This window comes from Populus nigra, chromosome 6 (assembly GCF_951802175.1).
Source record: "Populus nigra chromosome 6, ddPopNigr1.1, whole genome shotgun sequence".
Lineage (NCBI taxonomy): Eukaryota > Viridiplantae > Streptophyta > Magnoliopsida > Malpighiales > Salicaceae > Populus > Populus nigra.
The window spans coordinates 909933-926820 of record NC_084857.1 but is presented as its reverse complement, the minus strand read 5'-3'; the positions used below and the strand labels follow the sequence as shown (position 1 = coordinate 926820).

General features: G+C 35.9%; 2 protein-coding genes across 6 annotated transcripts; one reads left to right on the top strand and one right to left on the bottom strand.

The window, feature by feature from the left end:
* Positions 1-1739: 1739 nt before the first annotated feature.
* On the top strand, positions 1740-11897 carry LOC133696172 (uncharacterized). Of its 4 annotated transcripts, none has more exons than XM_062118274.1 (16): positions 1740-1895; positions 2625-3121; positions 3399-3642; positions 4452-4729; positions 5329-5496; positions 5685-6458; positions 6596-6690; positions 7523-7585; positions 7666-7754; positions 7871-7933; positions 8650-9315; positions 9778-9852; positions 10063-10133; positions 10255-10312; positions 10592-10811; positions 11003-11897. In XM_062118274.1, the coding sequence occupies exons 2-16, from the start codon at positions 2709-2711 to the stop codon at positions 11647-11649; spliced, it is 3924 nt and encodes a 1307-aa protein (XP_061974258.1). In that variant the 5' UTR covers positions 1740-1895; positions 2625-2708; the 3' UTR covers positions 11650-11897. The 4 variants fall into 4 exon arrangements, with proteins under 4 accessions (XP_061974258.1, XP_061974255.1, XP_061974257.1 ...); XM_062118271.1 differs by having other exon boundaries at positions 9778-9858; XM_062118273.1 differs by having other exon boundaries at positions 1750-1895; positions 2679-3121; positions 9778-9858.
* LOC133696173 (uncharacterized) lies at positions 11835-15284 on the bottom strand. 2 transcript variants are annotated; one of them, XM_062118275.1, is made up of 5 exons: positions 14896-15278; positions 14240-14372; positions 13681-13925; positions 12776-12947; positions 11835-12252 (listed from the first exon to the last, which is right to left on the bottom strand). In XM_062118275.1, the coding sequence occupies exons 1-5, from the start codon at positions 15009-15011 to the stop codon at positions 12025-12027; spliced, it is 894 nt and encodes a 297-aa protein (XP_061974259.1). In that variant the 5' UTR covers positions 15012-15278; the 3' UTR covers positions 11835-12024. The 2 variants fall into 2 exon arrangements, with proteins under 2 accessions (XP_061974259.1, XP_061974260.1); XM_062118276.1 differs by lacking the exon at positions 11835-12252 and adding an exon at positions 12461-12669 and having other exon boundaries at positions 14896-15284.
* Positions 15285-16888: the final 1604 nt, after the last annotated feature.

Sequence of the window (16888 nt, the reverse complement as noted above, 5' to 3'; positions counted from 1 at the left end):
ACTAAAATGATTTTCCGATAAAAAAATAGTTATTATTAAATATTTATCAAAATAGACAAAAACATTAAAATATGCCATTTTAAAAAAATTCTTTCATTTCCATGACCTTTCTCAATGTTTTTCTTAAAAAACAAAAAAATTAATATTAAATATATCAAAATATAAATGGATTGTTAGGATAGCCTTTTCTTTTCCCGTTGGAATGCTCGTAAAAAAAACATATTTATACTATTTAAAAAGTTGTATTAACAATTCAATTTTTTCTAGATAGATTTGTCATCTAGATGCTAAATACCAAAGTAGTAAAAAAAAACACACTAATAACAGCAGCCAAAAAGTACCTTTTACCATTAAAAAATAATAGAAAAGTGTAAAAAAGTGCATTACCAAGTATACTCGTGTTAATTTGTACGGAAAAGAAATTATTATTTTTTAAAAAGAATTTTAAGAATGTGTCTTCTATGTCGGTCCAATAAATCATAACAGGTAAGAATGAAGAATTTATCTATCCAAGTACCTTTTAGGTATGCTGACTGCTAAATTAGTTTCGGATAACTCTTGGTTCAAATATATGGACCACGTCCAAGGTTAAAAAATAGTTTTAATAACTTTGAAAAAATTTATTATAAGTCATACTGCAATTTATTTGTTTTGAAATTAAAAACTCATCGACTCATTTGAATAAAAAAAATTAAACAGAAAACCATGATAAATGAATGGTGAAAATTGATCATTGTCTTGATGTAGAAATCCTTGTAATATATAAACACAGAAAAAATTATATAGAAAAAATTATACAAAAGTCCGCAAAGAATTCACACACACTAATGGGCATTATATTTCCAAGATCAATATTTTTTTTTATCTAAAAAAAAAATAACGTGAAAAATAGAAAAAAACACGGCTACATGGAAAGTTGTTACGGTCAGAACGACACTTTATTAGAATGGAAAATATCATTCTTTAAAGTAAATTCACCTTTCTTGTAATAGGATGAAATTTAAATTCTTAAAAGATTTAGATTTCTAACAATAATAGTAGTAGTAGTAGTTTTATACTCGCCTTTATCCCCACATTTAAATTATCATTATTTAAATATATATTTATATATTAGAAAAAAACTGACCAATACCGCAGCTCAATGCGGCAAATTTTCCAGCGTCAATCTGAATATAAACATATGCAATATCAAAGACTAGCTTATAAGCTCTCCCCGCACACTCTCTACCAAAATTTCCAAGACTTGCATGGTTTCCTTTCATTTTCTCTGTTCAAGTTCCAAGAAACCACCTCATTGGGGTACAAGTGAAACGAGCAGCCCTTCCCGTAAACTCAACCTCTCATCCCATCACAAATCCCAAAAGACATCGCCCACAAAAGCTCAAAGTATTAGATTCATGAGGGGGTGGTGGTTTCAATGTTATAATCTGTTATTTATTATTAATAAATATTAAATTGATGTATTTTTAAGTATATTTAAATAAATTTAATATAATGTTAAAAATAAAAAAATATATTTTTTAAAAACAACGTACAGCGCAAACATACCGATCATCCCACGTGTCACAAACAAACAAAAAGAAAAAAAAAGTGAGTGAAAATAGTACTCTCTCTCTCAAGGACAACAACTCCTTTCCTTCCCCTTCCCTCCTCTCTTCCCCTATATATTAGCACGTTCGCAGGGCCCACCAATACAAAACAAAAAAAAAAACCCCTGATAAACGGCCCTGATATAAGCGGCACCGTTTTCCTTTATATCCCCAAATCAAGCACGCCAATCCCTAAATTTTTTATGCGGGACCCTCACCATTCCTCTCTCCGAAAAAAATCCCTCCTGTCCTGCTTATCTCTCTACAATTCGATCTCTCACGTAATCCAATTACCCTTCAATGGCGGTACGTCGCGACTGCGTTTCGCCACCTCATTACCTGCGTGTAGTTTAATTATCTTGTTTATTGCACATTTCTTGTTTGAATTTCTTATTTTTCTTTCAAGAACCCTAATTCTGGTTTGCTTGAATTGGGGTTTTTTTGTTACAAGAGTTTGTTTTATACCTACCAGTGATTGAACGAATGTGAATTTGATTAATTTGATGTTATTAGTTGAAATTTGAAATTTGGTTTTAATTTGATGAATCACAGTGTTTGGCGTGTTTAATTGGTGATTAGAGGCTTAATTATGAGTGTCATTGATTTTCGAGCTACTAGCGTACTTAATTACTCTAGAATATTGGGTTTTTGTGGCATTGATTTTCTTGTAAAGTTTAAAACTGTGAAAGCTAGTTCCTTTTTCTAACTGGGGTTTAGCGTGTAAGTGGTAAAATGGTGAAGAATTTTACGCACTGAACATGTTTAGCTTCAGCTCTAGTTGAAATTATTATTTTTTTGTAATTTTAATTTTGGGAATTACAAACAAGCGATTGGTGGTTTTTTGTTAATGTCTTTTTTATCTTTTCTTTGAAATTAAATTTTAATGTGCTATTGAATGAAGAAACTTTTTAAACGGGCTTTGACTTATTGAAGTTCATTGGCATTGTAGATTCGACAGCTGGTTTATAATTTTGGTGGTAATTTGTGATTTTGTCAAGCCATTCTTGATTTTTCATTGTTGAATGTCTGCTTTAGAGATAGTTGCTGGCCTTGGTGAAATAAGCAGCTGAGGAAGAAGTTTTTTTGTAGAGATGAGCTGGTTTTTGTGGGTTTGAGAACATGTCTGGAAATGCGGGTTATAAGCTGAGTTCGGCTAGTCCGGAGGAATTGGGTTTTACAGGTAGCTATTCTAATGGGCAGAGGGGGAGTTATCCTAGTGGCAGTTTTGATAGGTCTGGAAGTTTCAGTGAGAGTCGGATGTTCAGTTCTGGGGCAAGCACACCCCGGTCTTCTGCTTCACCAGCAAGGAGTATGGCCCCACTTGCTCCATATCTGTCGTTGGATCCAGTTACAATGGGGGATCAAACATATACTCGAACGGGTGAGTTAAGGAGGGCTTTTGGGATATCTCTAGGGAGTGCTACAGAAGATAATTCTTTCGGAGCTGCTCATTCAAAGCCCCCCCATGCAGTGGATGCAGAGGAACTGAAGCGGATCAAAGCTGATGTATATGATGACAATCAGAAGGCCAGGTAATTAATTGTCTTTAAAATTGTTGTTGATGGATGGATTTCTCATCGTTGGCCTTCTGTATCCTTTCTTCTATTTAAATTTTTCTACAGTGGAGTATCTGTCATGCATATGAAGTTATTTCCATGTGATGGAAGATGATCTTTTATGATTGTCACCGGGTTTGGAGACTGGGCCGAAAGTTTTTCTTGTCTTTTTTTAATTAAAAATAGGATGTAATGACTTGTCATAGGAGCATTTTTTTCTCTGCTGAAGACGAAACAAATTTTTTTGTACCAGGAATAGAATAAAAATGTGGAATGGATACTTGATAAGATGTCACAAATTCTCAGAAGAATTAAATTCAAAGAATCAACAACGAAATGAGATGCCAATGAATGAAAGATCAGTTGGTTCAAACTTTTTGAAGGTAGGAACACAGATTCATCGAAGCCCTTCAGACCTTGGGACTCAAAGATTAGAGGACAGGACTAAGACTCCTGTTTTGAATAAGCGAGTTCGCTCTTCTGTAGCAGAATCAAGGGTTTGTGCACAAATACCTCCTTTAGATTTGTTCTTTATACCTGTTTCATGTTTCAGTTATGATCTTGTGAATGTTACATTATTCTGTTTATAATCCAAAAGTGTTTGTATCAACATGCTTATAAGAAGGGGTGTTCTCATCTTTGTACCTGCTTAAAGATATATTCCTATATATTGAATTCCTTGAGTTCTTTCTAAGCTATAAAGTGATGTGTTATTAGTATGCGAGAAAAATGAGGCAGTCACATATTCATTTACTCTAAGGGGTGTTTAGAACCAAGGAACCAGTTCAGTCTTGTTCTGAATTTAGTTTGGACTATAGTTATTTGATTTCTTTTTTCATGAAGATTTTTTCTGCATCAGAATTTCTTTTTCTGCTGTGCATGCATGATGTGTGGGTTTACAATAATGGAGAATAATGGTTAGACACAACAGCAAGGAGAAAGTAGCAGTAGAGGTTCTTGAAGATTTTAAATTCCTATAAATAACCAAATAGCCCTTCACAATATACATCTGCCCCTGGTTGAAAACTCATGATAAGCAGATTGTTGAATTGTTATGGAGGTCCCCATTTCCTCTTAAGATTAACATGGTAGCGTGCTTTAATTTGCTTCATCTTTCTGTAAATTTCTACAATGTTCAATGGGTATGTTTACTCTCTTGAGACATTAAAGTTCTAATACTGCCTTGATTGTTGTTGTTTCCCATTGTTGTGTGAATATCTGTTGTTTAGTAAAGGCACCGATATTACCTCATTAATTGTATTAATTAAGTATGCTTGTTTTCCTCTTTCCTCTCTGAAATCTCTAGGCTGATGGCCGAAGCAATACAGTTCCGAGGCAGCCTTTGGTCATGGGAAAAGACAGAGAAATACACAGGGATGGTGGTGAAGTTTCTGATCTTGCTGAAGAAAAGGTCCGTAGGCTACCTGCTGGAGGGGAAGGGTGGGACAGAAAGATGAAAAAGAAACGTTCTGTTGGTCCTGTTTTTACCAGAACTATAGACAGTGATGGGGAAATTAAACGAGTGGTGCATCATAAGTTTAATAATGAACCTGGTCTGCAGTCTTACGATGCCCAAGGCTTCAGGTAATTTCTTCATTAATTATGTACCATTTGTTTGTAGACGGGAATGCTTTACATGTCCAACTTAACAATGCAAATTAGTTAGTTCTGTATAGTATTATTAATATGACTTCCAAGTTTTGCGAGTAATTTCCAATATTGGCCTTCCATATTCCTTGGTAAATGGCCTTGTCCCAGATGATAGTAAGATACTCTTTCAAGAATGAACTGACCCACTTGAGCTGAAAACTGAAACTTGTAATTATGCAAGCTAAAGGGCTGAAGGTGTAATTATCTCTTGTAGATGTCCTCAATGGCCAATGGCCATCTTGTGTACAGAGTGGGATCATTTGCTCATTCTACTTTACTTGCATCAAAGTAGTGGAGGTCCAGTTCCACCTTTCGCTACCAAACAAAATTTACATTTTTTTTCCCAATTGAATTGGAAACATAATGAGCTTGGGTCTTGCATGATCTAAAAGTTAATTCTTATTTTTTACTGTGTTATTCCTTCTATTGTATTTACTGTATTGACTCTTTGTGAAATCATGAGGTGTTACGCTTTCTGTTTTGTTTGCACATGTCAAAGAATACTTGGTACGATCATGAAAGTCCTCTTGCAGGTCAGGATCTTTTATTGGGATTAGTGGCATCAACAAGGCAGATGGCATTTCAGCATCTGCTAGTTCAAATGCCCGTGCCATTTCCAAAGAATCAGAAAAAGTTTCTTTGACAAGGGATTTTGCTGCTGGCGTGAATAAGGAGCGGCTTGTAGTGAAAGCAAACAATAAGTATGTGGTGATTGACTGATTAATTCACTTTTTAAGTTCAACCATGCTGCTTTTTGGTACATAATAACTTGCATATACTAGGTTATGATGTAATGGTGATGCAAATCCATTTAATTTGTTCAATGTTTCAGTATGTAAGCTCAATGTTCATTTTCTGTGTGTGATGTATCTGTAACCATGCTATTCAGGGTAAATATTCTGGAGGACAATAATCATACAGTGAGCCCAAGTCCAGTCACAAAAGGAAAGGCTTCCAGGACACCTCGAACCGGCTCAGTAATGGCAGCAAATGTATCTCCTAATATTTCTCGTGCGCCTGGGGCCCTTGATGGCTGGGAACAAACACCAGGTATAACCAAAGGCAATTCTGTTGGGGGGCCTAATAATCGCAAGCGTCCCCTGCCTACAGGGTCATCATCTCCCCCAATGGCTCAATGGGTTGGTCAGAGACCGCAAAAAATCTCTCGTACCAGAAGGGTGAATGTAGTGTCTCCGGTCTCTAACCACGATGAAGGGCAGATGTCATCAGAAAGAGGACATATTTCTGAATTTTCCACTCGAGTGAGTTCTGCTGGGATCAATGGGACACCTCTTGCCAAGGATGTGGTTAATGGAACCAAACAAGTTAGAGTGAAACATGAAAATGTTTCATCTCCATCAAGATTATCTGAAAGCGAAGAATCTGGTGCTGGTGAAAATCATGAGGGTAAGCCAAAGGAGAAGGGAACAGGTAGTGGTGCTGTAGAGGAGAGATCCCTGAATCAGAATGTTGTTCCTTCTCTGTTGCTTACAAAGAAGAATAAAATGCTCAATAGGGAAGGCACTGGTGATGGCGTGCGGAGACAAGGAAGGACTGGTCGGGGTGCATCATCTTCTAGGATTAGCATTTCTCCAATGAGGGAGAATCCAGCCTCAGCCAAACCACTTAGAAGTACAAAGCCCATATCAGACAAGAGCGGAAGGTGGCGAATGTTTTTTTCTTAATTAGTTTTTTTTTTAAATGGGAAGAAATGACATGTTTATACCTGTGTGTACTAATTATTACTATTTTCCAACTAAGTTAAAGCATTGATACATTTGAATCTATTTACTAGTTCAGCAAGACAGGCCGTCCTCCTCTTAAGAAAATAGCAGATCGCAAGGCCTTAGCTCGTCTTGGGCAAACACCAATAAGTGGTTCCCCAGATTCCACAGGTACGCTCTCAAAACCTTATCTTTAAGTTTCTTACAGACTGTAGATTCCCTTGGAGCTATATTACTTTAGTGTGGCTGTAACAACTAGATAATGTACAAAAAATTGATGATTGCTTGCAAGTATTTAGCTTTACAGCAAATCTGGTAAAATTAATTTTCTTTCCCACTCTTTGGTTCTTTTTTGTTACCACTTAATTCTCATCATGTAATATGAGAAGAACACCTGCTTTTACCATGCACATGGCTTTGATGGCAAAAGTTAACATTGACTTTGGTGGCAAAGCACATTGATGTGCTGTTCTGAATATGATATTTGAAGGTCTCATTATGATTTTGTGAAATATCTAAGAAAGTTTTATGACAACTAGGTTTGAACACACATTCTTAAGGCACAAACAAATGAAGAGAATTGAGAATACACTCAAGGCAAAAATGGGAGAAATGCAAATACAGTGGTTTGATTTCCCTTTTAAGTTAGCATTTGTTACGTGATAGGCATTGATGCCTTGGGCTCACCACACTCATGTTCATCTGATTTTTAGTGGGCCTTGTATCTCTTAAATCCCAATTCAACAGAATAACCTGGTTGGTTTAGAGAGCAAAAATTGAAGACTTCCAAATTCTGTAGCCCGTTGATTTGATTTTCCATAAATATGAAAACAACAATCTATCTAGTTTTATGCTGTTTGGATTTCTCAAATGATGAAAGTTGTCAAGATTATTATAAGCTTAGTGAAGAAGAAGCCTTATTTCCATATCTTTTAATTTATTGTCGTTTGCTAGATTTCTTTGTAATCACTGGTTTTTTCATTTTTTTTGTTTGATTTTTAAGGCGAATCAGATGATGATCGGGAAGAACTCTTAGCTGCTGCAATTTTTTCTTGCAATGCCAGCTGTAGGCACTTTGACCTTATGCCTTTTGTTTCCTTCTGCCAGCTTTATATGGGCATTCTTCACAAACTTTTGCTTTTGCAGATCTTTCCTGTTCTGGTTCTTTCTGGAAGAAAATGGAGCCAGTTTTTGCTCCCGTCTGCTCTGAGGATTCATCCTTCTTGAAACAAAATGTAATTGCTACAATCTGCTGCCAGAAAGATGATCTTAGTTCTGCTTTGAGTTATATTGATCATTTGAAAAAACTAACCTTTTGTTTTTCTGTTTTCTCATCTATGTTCGGGGTCAGTTGAAATCTACTGAGGATCTTCAGAAGAGATTATCTGAGATGTTTGGTCGTAGCAATAATTCGGTAATCTAAGAGTGGTTATATTATTTCTTGTCAGCATACATATGACAAGTGTTGCAAACATGTGTTTGTTCTCTCGCTTCCATTTTAACCTTGCATTTTTTTATTTGCACATAAGATGACAATTGTAATATTGCCTTTGACTCGTGGTACCTAATATTTCAAGTATCTGTTAAATGTAAAATCCATCCTTGACTACAGTTTACACGACTAGGATGGTGCACCAGCAGAGGTTGTTGTGTTTTTTTATTTTTTGAAATCCCTGAGATGCTTCACTGCAAGCAATGATAACAGCGAATTTCAACTCTTCCGAGAGAAACGAAACCTATTGCAGAATACTACTGGATTCATTACTTTAATGGAAGGATGCTGCAATTTATTTAATGTTTTCCACTCCCAACTGCGAGATATTTTTAATAAAAATCCTTGTGTTTGACAACTTGAAGCTAATACGATTTCTCTGATATACAAGTTCCATTGTTTTCAAGAACACAATTCATTTTCGTTATAATTTATGATGTGTTCTTATACTGTTTGTTTATGCCATTGAGTCTGTCCATGAACCACTAGCAACTTATTTATTTGTGGCACCAATTCCCAGTGTGTATGCACGATAATGTTAAGGGAAAAAAGAGAGAATAAAAGAGAATGATAGAGTCTTAATCCTTTCTGCAGTTTACTGTTCCTCATCCGGCACTAAATCCATCTTGTTTCTTCAGGGTGATCTTGTGCTTGAAGAAGATATTCCATCTCAGCTTGTTCATGAAGAAAGTGAGGAAAACTTGCAGGAACAGGATCAGCCAAAAAATTTGATGAGGACTTCAGATTTGGTAAATCCAGATCAGGACAGTAGTGCTTTATGTGGAGGCACAAGAAGAAGGAACAATGTTACTCCACTGTACCAAAGAGTGCTGTCTGCTCTGATTGTAGAAGATGAGTCTGAAGAATTTGCCGAAAACAGTGGAGGGAGGAATATTTCTTTTCAATATACTAGAGATAATTCTCCTGGTGATAGTTACCTCCCTATTGATTTTGAGCCTGGGAGCACAAATGGCATTGATTTTAATTATGAATCCATGTTGAGTTTTCAAAGTCAGAAGCAATCTTCTCTTGATGGTTTTTCTTGTAATGGAAGCACTACTATTAATGGGATCAGTGGTTTTCACAAAAATTCCTATAATGATTATTCACTGCAAGGAAGTAATGGATTTATGCACTTGAAAACTGGAATGTTCCCTGGGCTTTCCGAGAATAATGATGAGAAACCAGCTATACATTCAAATGCCCTTGGCATTGCCGCCTATGATTGCCAATACGAGGAACTCGACCTGGAGGATAAACTCTTGATGGAGCTGCAGAGTGTTGGTCTATATCCAGAAACAGTGGTAAGTTCTATTTCACAAGTCTTTGTCTATTCCTTGAAATTATAATGTAATTCAAAAGGTCTGAATGCTTGGTATTTTGAGCATGCAAAAATGCACCAAAAAGAATGAAATAAAATAATATGTCCTGGTACACGGTACTCTCAGAAAATCAATGTTAGAAGTCTTTGAATATGATGTCCCCCTTCTGAGAACAATGTATGTTCTCTCCAGCCAAATGAACCACATCAGACAGGAAGGAAATAGCTCTACTTGTTAATAAATCCTGATCATTTTCAGATTAGCCATATGCTCTGTCATTTAATGAGTCTTTGCTAAATAGATTCTTTATGTATTTGCCAAATATCCCCATATCCCTTTATGAACATGTATGCACACAGACATCACTAAGCTTGTTTTAGGGTCAAACACCCCCCCCCCCCAACCCCACCCCGGGGTCCTAAACACGCTGGTGCTTTCTTGCAGCCTGATTTAGCAGATGGAGAGGATGAAGTAATCAATCAAGATATCATTGAACTTCAAAAGAAACTTCATCAAGCAGTTAAGGTTCTTAAATTCTTTTTCCTTTTAAGCGTATCAATTTCCTGAAAATGTTAATTTGACACTTTTTCTAAGCATTTTCTTATAAACTTCTTAAATATAAAAGCAATTGCATTTTTTCACTCATTTCTTTACTGCCACATTATGTTTTTCATATGCTGCTAGGGTATGAATTTTTTTGAGTGTGTACAATTTTTATCATTTGTATAGGTTGGTAAGAAGGAGGAATACTTGGACAAAACAACTAAAGCAATCAAGGAAGGAAGGGAAACACAAGGATGGTAAGATACTCTTTTTTATATCTTATTATGTTAGGCTTTCAACTTCCCAGAATGCACATCAACCGTTGAAATCATTTCGTTGGATTTTACTGATTATGAGTATTGTGTTGTTGATTTGCAGGCCCCTTGAGCAGGTTGCAATGGACAGGCTTGTTGAATTGGCTTACAGAAAGCTGCTGGTATGTTGTTTATCTCCCTTGCAGAATTCACATGTTTGATTGGCAAATGATATAATATAGCTGCCAGTGTATAGTTTAGTCCCTTTTCTTTTCTTTAGTTATCTGTTGATTCTTTTATTTTTACCATGTATCTTATGTTTGTTCCTCCTTAATTGAAACTGATTCCTATTTTAAAGTCTTGCTGGTGGTTCCATGCTCGCAATTTTATTTTTGTCTGTGTGTTTCTGAATTTACCATGATGCATGGCCCATTTGACATCCCCTTGACTAACTTTGACAGGCTACTACTAGAGGAAATAGTGCTTCAAAATTTGGGGTCCCTAAGGTTTCAAAACAAGTTGCCTTGGCTTTTACAAAGAGGACTCTTGCTAAATGTAGAAAATTTGAAGATACAGGCAAAAGTTGTTTCTGTGAGCCCCCCTTTCGAGATGTCATTTTTGCTGCCCCTCGTGCAAATGTTGCAGAGTCCACAAGTTGCATTCAGGATCCAGGGGGATCAGGTTTGCCATTTTTCTGCACGCATCATTAGTGATGTAGTTTTATGATGTTTCGCCATATTTGCTTCAGTAAAAGGCGGCCTTGGATCAATGAATGATGCAGAATCCTGTTCAAAAGGATTTGCCAGCCCTTAAATTTAATATAGTAACTTTCCACCCTTTTGACTAAACGGGTTTGCTCTTTTTTTTTCCAGGCTCTGTACCTGGTAGAGTTGAGAGGCACGATCTTTCCAATGATAAATTTGGCAGGGGTGCATTAGTTGACCAGGATTTTGCCAGGAATGGACCAATATTGAACAGAGGGAAGAAGAAGGAATTGCTGCTTGATGATGTTGGTGGTAATGCTTTATTGAAAGCCACATCATCTCTTGGTAATACTCTGCTGGGTGGAGCCAAGGGAAAGAGAAGTGAGAGAGAAAGGGACAAAGATGTTTTAGCCAGAAATTCTGTAACCAAAGCTGGTCGCGCCTCTCAGAGCAATATCAAGGGTGACCGTAAAACAAAATCAAAGCCCAAGCAGAAGATTGCTCAGCTATCAACTTCTGGAGATGGAATTATCAACAAGTTCAAAGAAACAGGTAGCAATAAGAAAAGGGAAGCTGGAGCAACATCCAATGGTTCAAATCCTGTAGATTCAACTAAAGAAAGCAGGGGAACAACACGCATTGCTGAGTTCCAAGGATTAGACCCTATAGAACTACACGATGGCAATGATTTTGGTGACACTCAGGATCTGAATAGCTTGTTTGATGGGTTGCCAGAAAATGACTTGGTGGGTGAAATACTGCTCGACGACCTGCCCCTTCAAATTCCCATGGACGACCTCTCTATGATTCTATAAAAGATAGTACAGTGTAAATTTCCCAAGATTAAGATAAAATGACTGTGCCCTTTGCCTGGAACCAACCTGCTAATATAATTTATGTCAGGCGAATTCGCACTTGTAATTATGGTCATTCTTTTTGTATACTTCAGTGGGGTAGTCTAAAGGAAAATATGGAAAGAAATTTTGTTTTTTTAAGACAATTTATCCTGTAATAAATTATTCTATATAGCCTTGGTTTATTTGAGATTCATCATTAATGCAAATATCCAGTCAGACTCGAGTTTTTACATGAAAATACAACTGGGCCTGCTGCAGGATCGATCACAGTCGTTGGATGCATCAACGAGGTTTTCATTAAGTTGTTCACACATGATTTGTTAGGACTTGGAATCAAGCCTCCCTCGATGAAAGATGGAGACAATCTGAGCATATGTCCTGCTTAGTTAGCCTTTCTTCACCATGTGAAACGGGGATGAGCTGTTCTATGATTCGAGTGACAAATGCTACATTTGGAAGATTAAGACCCCTGTGATACTCCTCTGCATCAAACTCTGCTTTGCTTATTGTCCTCTTGTAATTTTCTGTAGCAAATCTTGGATGACCCCTAGCAACTGCCACCTGCAATTTTCCATGAACACCTATTAGTCGAGCTTAGGATAACACAATCCCTGACCCGATTTAGTGGTTTGCACCAAGCAAGTGAAACAATATTGCCGGTTAGTATTCAAGTTGAAACAGTGTTACATACTAGCCTTACTCATGGCAAACATGGTTCTCAATTCATGAATTATTATCTAACCAATTGATGCAAGTGTCCAAAATAGAGTTTGGAGGAAGCCAAGCAAATCGTAACTTTCTACCAGTTACATTGAAGAAATAGCCAAAAAGAAATGCTTTTCATATAATCAACTGGTCATTAACAGGCTAGTGTTTTCCCTAGGCGTCTCTATCTTCATTTTTCAATTACATACAGTTGAGCATGTACATCCTTCCTTTCATAGCTTGCTGGTACCGAGATGCTTACAATTGTGCCACCTTCAACAGGGTAAACATATTATACACCTCTTCATAATTTCAAGGGTGAGAAGTTCAGTGAAAGGAATATGATTAGAAAAGAAACACAAACAAGGGAGAAGCTTACCCAATGTCTTTCTGGCAGCTTGAAAAGCCAAAATCTCCACTCTGTCAATGGCTCCCCATCCACTTTAACAGATATGTTGGTCCAGTTGGTGTGATGAAATTCTACTTTGTCCACCCCATATGCCAGTCCATTCCCTACAGCTTTGACAAATGCTTCTTTCAGACACCAGTATCTACAGAAAAGTATTGATCTTCTTGTTAAGCATGTTTGACTCCTTCCTTTTAACTTGAATAATTAGCATGTACAAAACTGCATCTCAATTTATTAATTGCATTGATAATTACTGGTGCTACTGTTAATAACAAAAGCACCAAAAGTAAAGCCTTAATGAGCAATTAAGCAACACAGAGAAGAAACTTCATGAAGTTTGCTGAGAAGGGAAATTATATCGGTAACTTATATTCTATACCCTGTTATGAAAGTCTCCCCGTTTCACAAAAGATTAGTTCAGATAGATATGATGACGATAAATAAACTTATAATCTGTAAAGCCTAATTTGATAGACAAGGTTCCTTTGTAACAATGGAAGAATTAACACATGGTTAATATGCTAATATCAACTTGATACATAAAGCTGATATTAGTATAGTAACCATTCATTTTATGGTTGACAAAAGAGAGAAATTAATGTTTTAGACTGCAAGCAATTGGAGTGTCAGTGTTGCAAAATTCCTGTTCTTGTCACTGTATTTCTCAATCCTCTGTGCAACCAAATGGACTGTAATCAAGTTTCTAGAGTTTTGGGCTGCTCAAACCATTCATTAGTTCAGTATTGGGTGATTCTCTTGTAATTGTTGACTTCAATATTATATGACAACTGAGCTTAAGAAATAAAATGCGGTAAAAATAGATCAAAGCAGTATCAAGTTCTTAAATGTCTACAAGGAGATAAGCATAAGCATACCTGTAAAAATCCACCAAAATCTCATCAGAGGTTCCAGTATTGATTATATTATCCCATTCCAAACTTGAAAAGTATGAAGAAAAGTTTTCAATAAATTCTGGAACCGACTCTTTCTCGGGTTTGATACAACAAACAACATCCACCCCCACAAGGCACAGAGGTTCAGATGCTATTGCCACATAGTCACCGTGGTGGGATACATTGAAATTAAAATTGGGAAACTCCACGCCTACTTTACTACATTCCTGAGAACAATGGACAATTTGCAAAACATGGTTATAATTCTGGAAGTGCATTTAGAGGAGAGCAAAGGAACAAGACTCGTGACACGGAAAGAAATGCATAAATATTATACTAAGCTGTCGTCAACATAGAGACAAAAAGAAATAGAAGGTTTACATTAGTGTATTCCATTTATGAAACTCCACGATAGATTAGAATGAACATCTCTCTCTCTCTTTTTCTTATTTAATCAAAAAATTATGCATGATCCTCAAAAAATCACCAGATTGGAGTTAAGAAACAATAACAACATTATGATCTTTGGTCATACTCATACCAGATAGGGTTTCCCTTCGAATGTGCGTTTTATGACAATCTGATTGTATGGAATTCCTAAAACTTCATGTATAAGTGCATATTGAAGCAACCGGCTCACAAGCGCCTGTTTTCTATCTCCCATCCTTAAAAACCTTATGAAAGTAGAGATGCATTAAAAAGGTTAAGTAATCCCTTATAACTTATAAGCAACTCAAACATTAATCATCTTTATTGATTGAAAAATCTATACAACCACACGTATCTATCTATCTATCTATCTATATATCTTTTCAAACCAAAATTTCCAAGATTTTGACAAATGGGTTTCAGAAATAAAATGATGTCTTGGTATTTATAGCTTAAGAATTTATTTTCTTCCTGCAAATTTTCTCAGCAACAAAAAATAAAAAGATCATCAATCCACAATTCTTTATCTATCATCAAAGCTCAATTATCTCCTGCCAGGTTCAACATTGATAAGATAATTCACCCTTTCAACTACTGACAAACGCAAAAGATCACTACTTTGAAGCCTCTTTAATAACCTTTCTCGTTCTATAAAATCTAAAATCAAAGACGGGATAACCCCAACAAACCAAACCAAGAAAGAAAGACATTACAATCTTCTTGAAAATACATTAGTAAAAAAGAGAGTTTCTTGAAATAACAAAATACCTGGTGATAGAAGAACGTTCATGCTGAGGAAGAGCAGAGAGAGCTGAGGAGAAGTCATGGGGAGTTGGGTTCCACTTTGATGTGTCCACCAACCATCTTTTTACTCCTTTCTCCATTATTATTATTACCACAGCACAGGAGACAGGGCAACTCTACTTTTGTTTTAGCTCTCTCAGTACTCTCGTACAGTATTTTTCGTTAAAAGCTACGAAGCAGGGTTTTTTTTCAAAGCTGTAAGAGGAGAGGAAGGGTGGCCGGCAAATTTTTTTATGGGTTTGTACAGGCTGGTTAATGACGAAAGCTTTGGAATTTCGGCTCAGACCGGTACATGCCGGTCTAAAATAAAACCCGATTCGATGGGATATGCAGCTGGGGTGGGCTGTGATGCTCGTGATGTCCGTCCCGTCCCGTCGTCGCTATTTTTATATAAACAGTTTTAAAATTATTTTGAATGAACTAAAGTAAACAATAATTTTTAGCAATAATTGCAAAAAAAAAAACTTGTGTTTTTATTTTTTTGTTGCATTTTAAAAAATTACACTTTATTTTTTGATATTTTTATACTATATATTAGGATAATTTTATTTTTAAATTATTTTTTAAGCGTTTATCTAACACGGGATGTAAAGTATAATTTACAACTGAAAAATAAAAACAAAATTAAATTACAAGAGGTTAATTTTGTAATTATCCTTAACTTTTATTATGCATGGTATGTTAAATATATTATATATAAAAAAAACAAATTTGAAATTCACAAAGATATGGTCATGGAGAAATTTGACTTGACATTACTTGAACCAAATAATTATTATTTTATCAAGGTATTAATAGTGGTAAAAAAATTTATAAAATTTAGATTGAAAACAATGTTTTTAAGACCTAACTTAGAGGATTAGTCGTAAACTAGCAACTCAAAGCCTGTTTTGATGAGGTTTTATGTCAAATCAATTTATTTTATGAAAACAATATTATTTTTTATTTTTTAAAAAATCAAAACCCAGGTCAAGCCCACTTACCTGCTGGATGATCCACACATTCACAATTTAATGTAGTTGAGAATTAAATTGACAAACAAATCTGTCGAAGTTGTGTGGTTTGAGCATGAGCATGGTGCAATTTCTAGACTACCTGGGTGGCCAAACAAGACTCTACGAGGAACATGTCACCTTCATGTCGACTTTGCCCATACGTTATCTTCAGTTTTTTTATTGCATAGTTTAGGGCAAAACTTGTGATGTTTTTCGGAGTTTGTTGTCCTAACCACTGTTTTTATCCTCCATCACACCCAATTTCAGCTATAAAATGCTGAGCAAGGAAAATAGGAAGATGTCGATCCTTCAATTACTGAAATGAAGTACGTGAGGCTTCATAAGTGCAGGCTCGATCAGGATGACTTGCTGTTCCCTTCGTCGGAACCCGGTGATCGGAGGGGAACAATATGTGACCAAGAAGGTGGCCAGAAGATACATGAGGTGACGGCGAGATTCGTGGAAGCTATGCAGAGGGTCATCGTGGCCGGGGATCAATGGCAGAAAAAGAAACAACCAGCTAATGGCAGTGGCAATGGTGGTGACCAGATCAAGAAGTTTGATGGGACAAGCAACACAGGGATAAGTGGGTCTAATTGAATGAAATTCAAGAACTTGTACCTTTATTTTTATTCTTATTAAATGTTCTTAATATGATATTTCCAAAGGATAAAAGGGAATAATACCCTTATCATCCCAATAACTGCAAGAAATTCTATTTTATTTTCTTTATTTGCTTGCCTTTTCAATAAATAATAGGTTGAGGATGATTTATTTATGGTAAATATTTCTCACAATATAGAGTGTGAATTAAACCCATGTTTAAATTGAAAGTGCGATGTTGATGCAAGTTTTTTCTTTTGATTAATATATAAAATAGATTTACAATAAATTCTTTTAAAATTGAATATTCATATGTTAAAGATATTCCAAAAATACTTGCAATAGAATGAATAAATGCA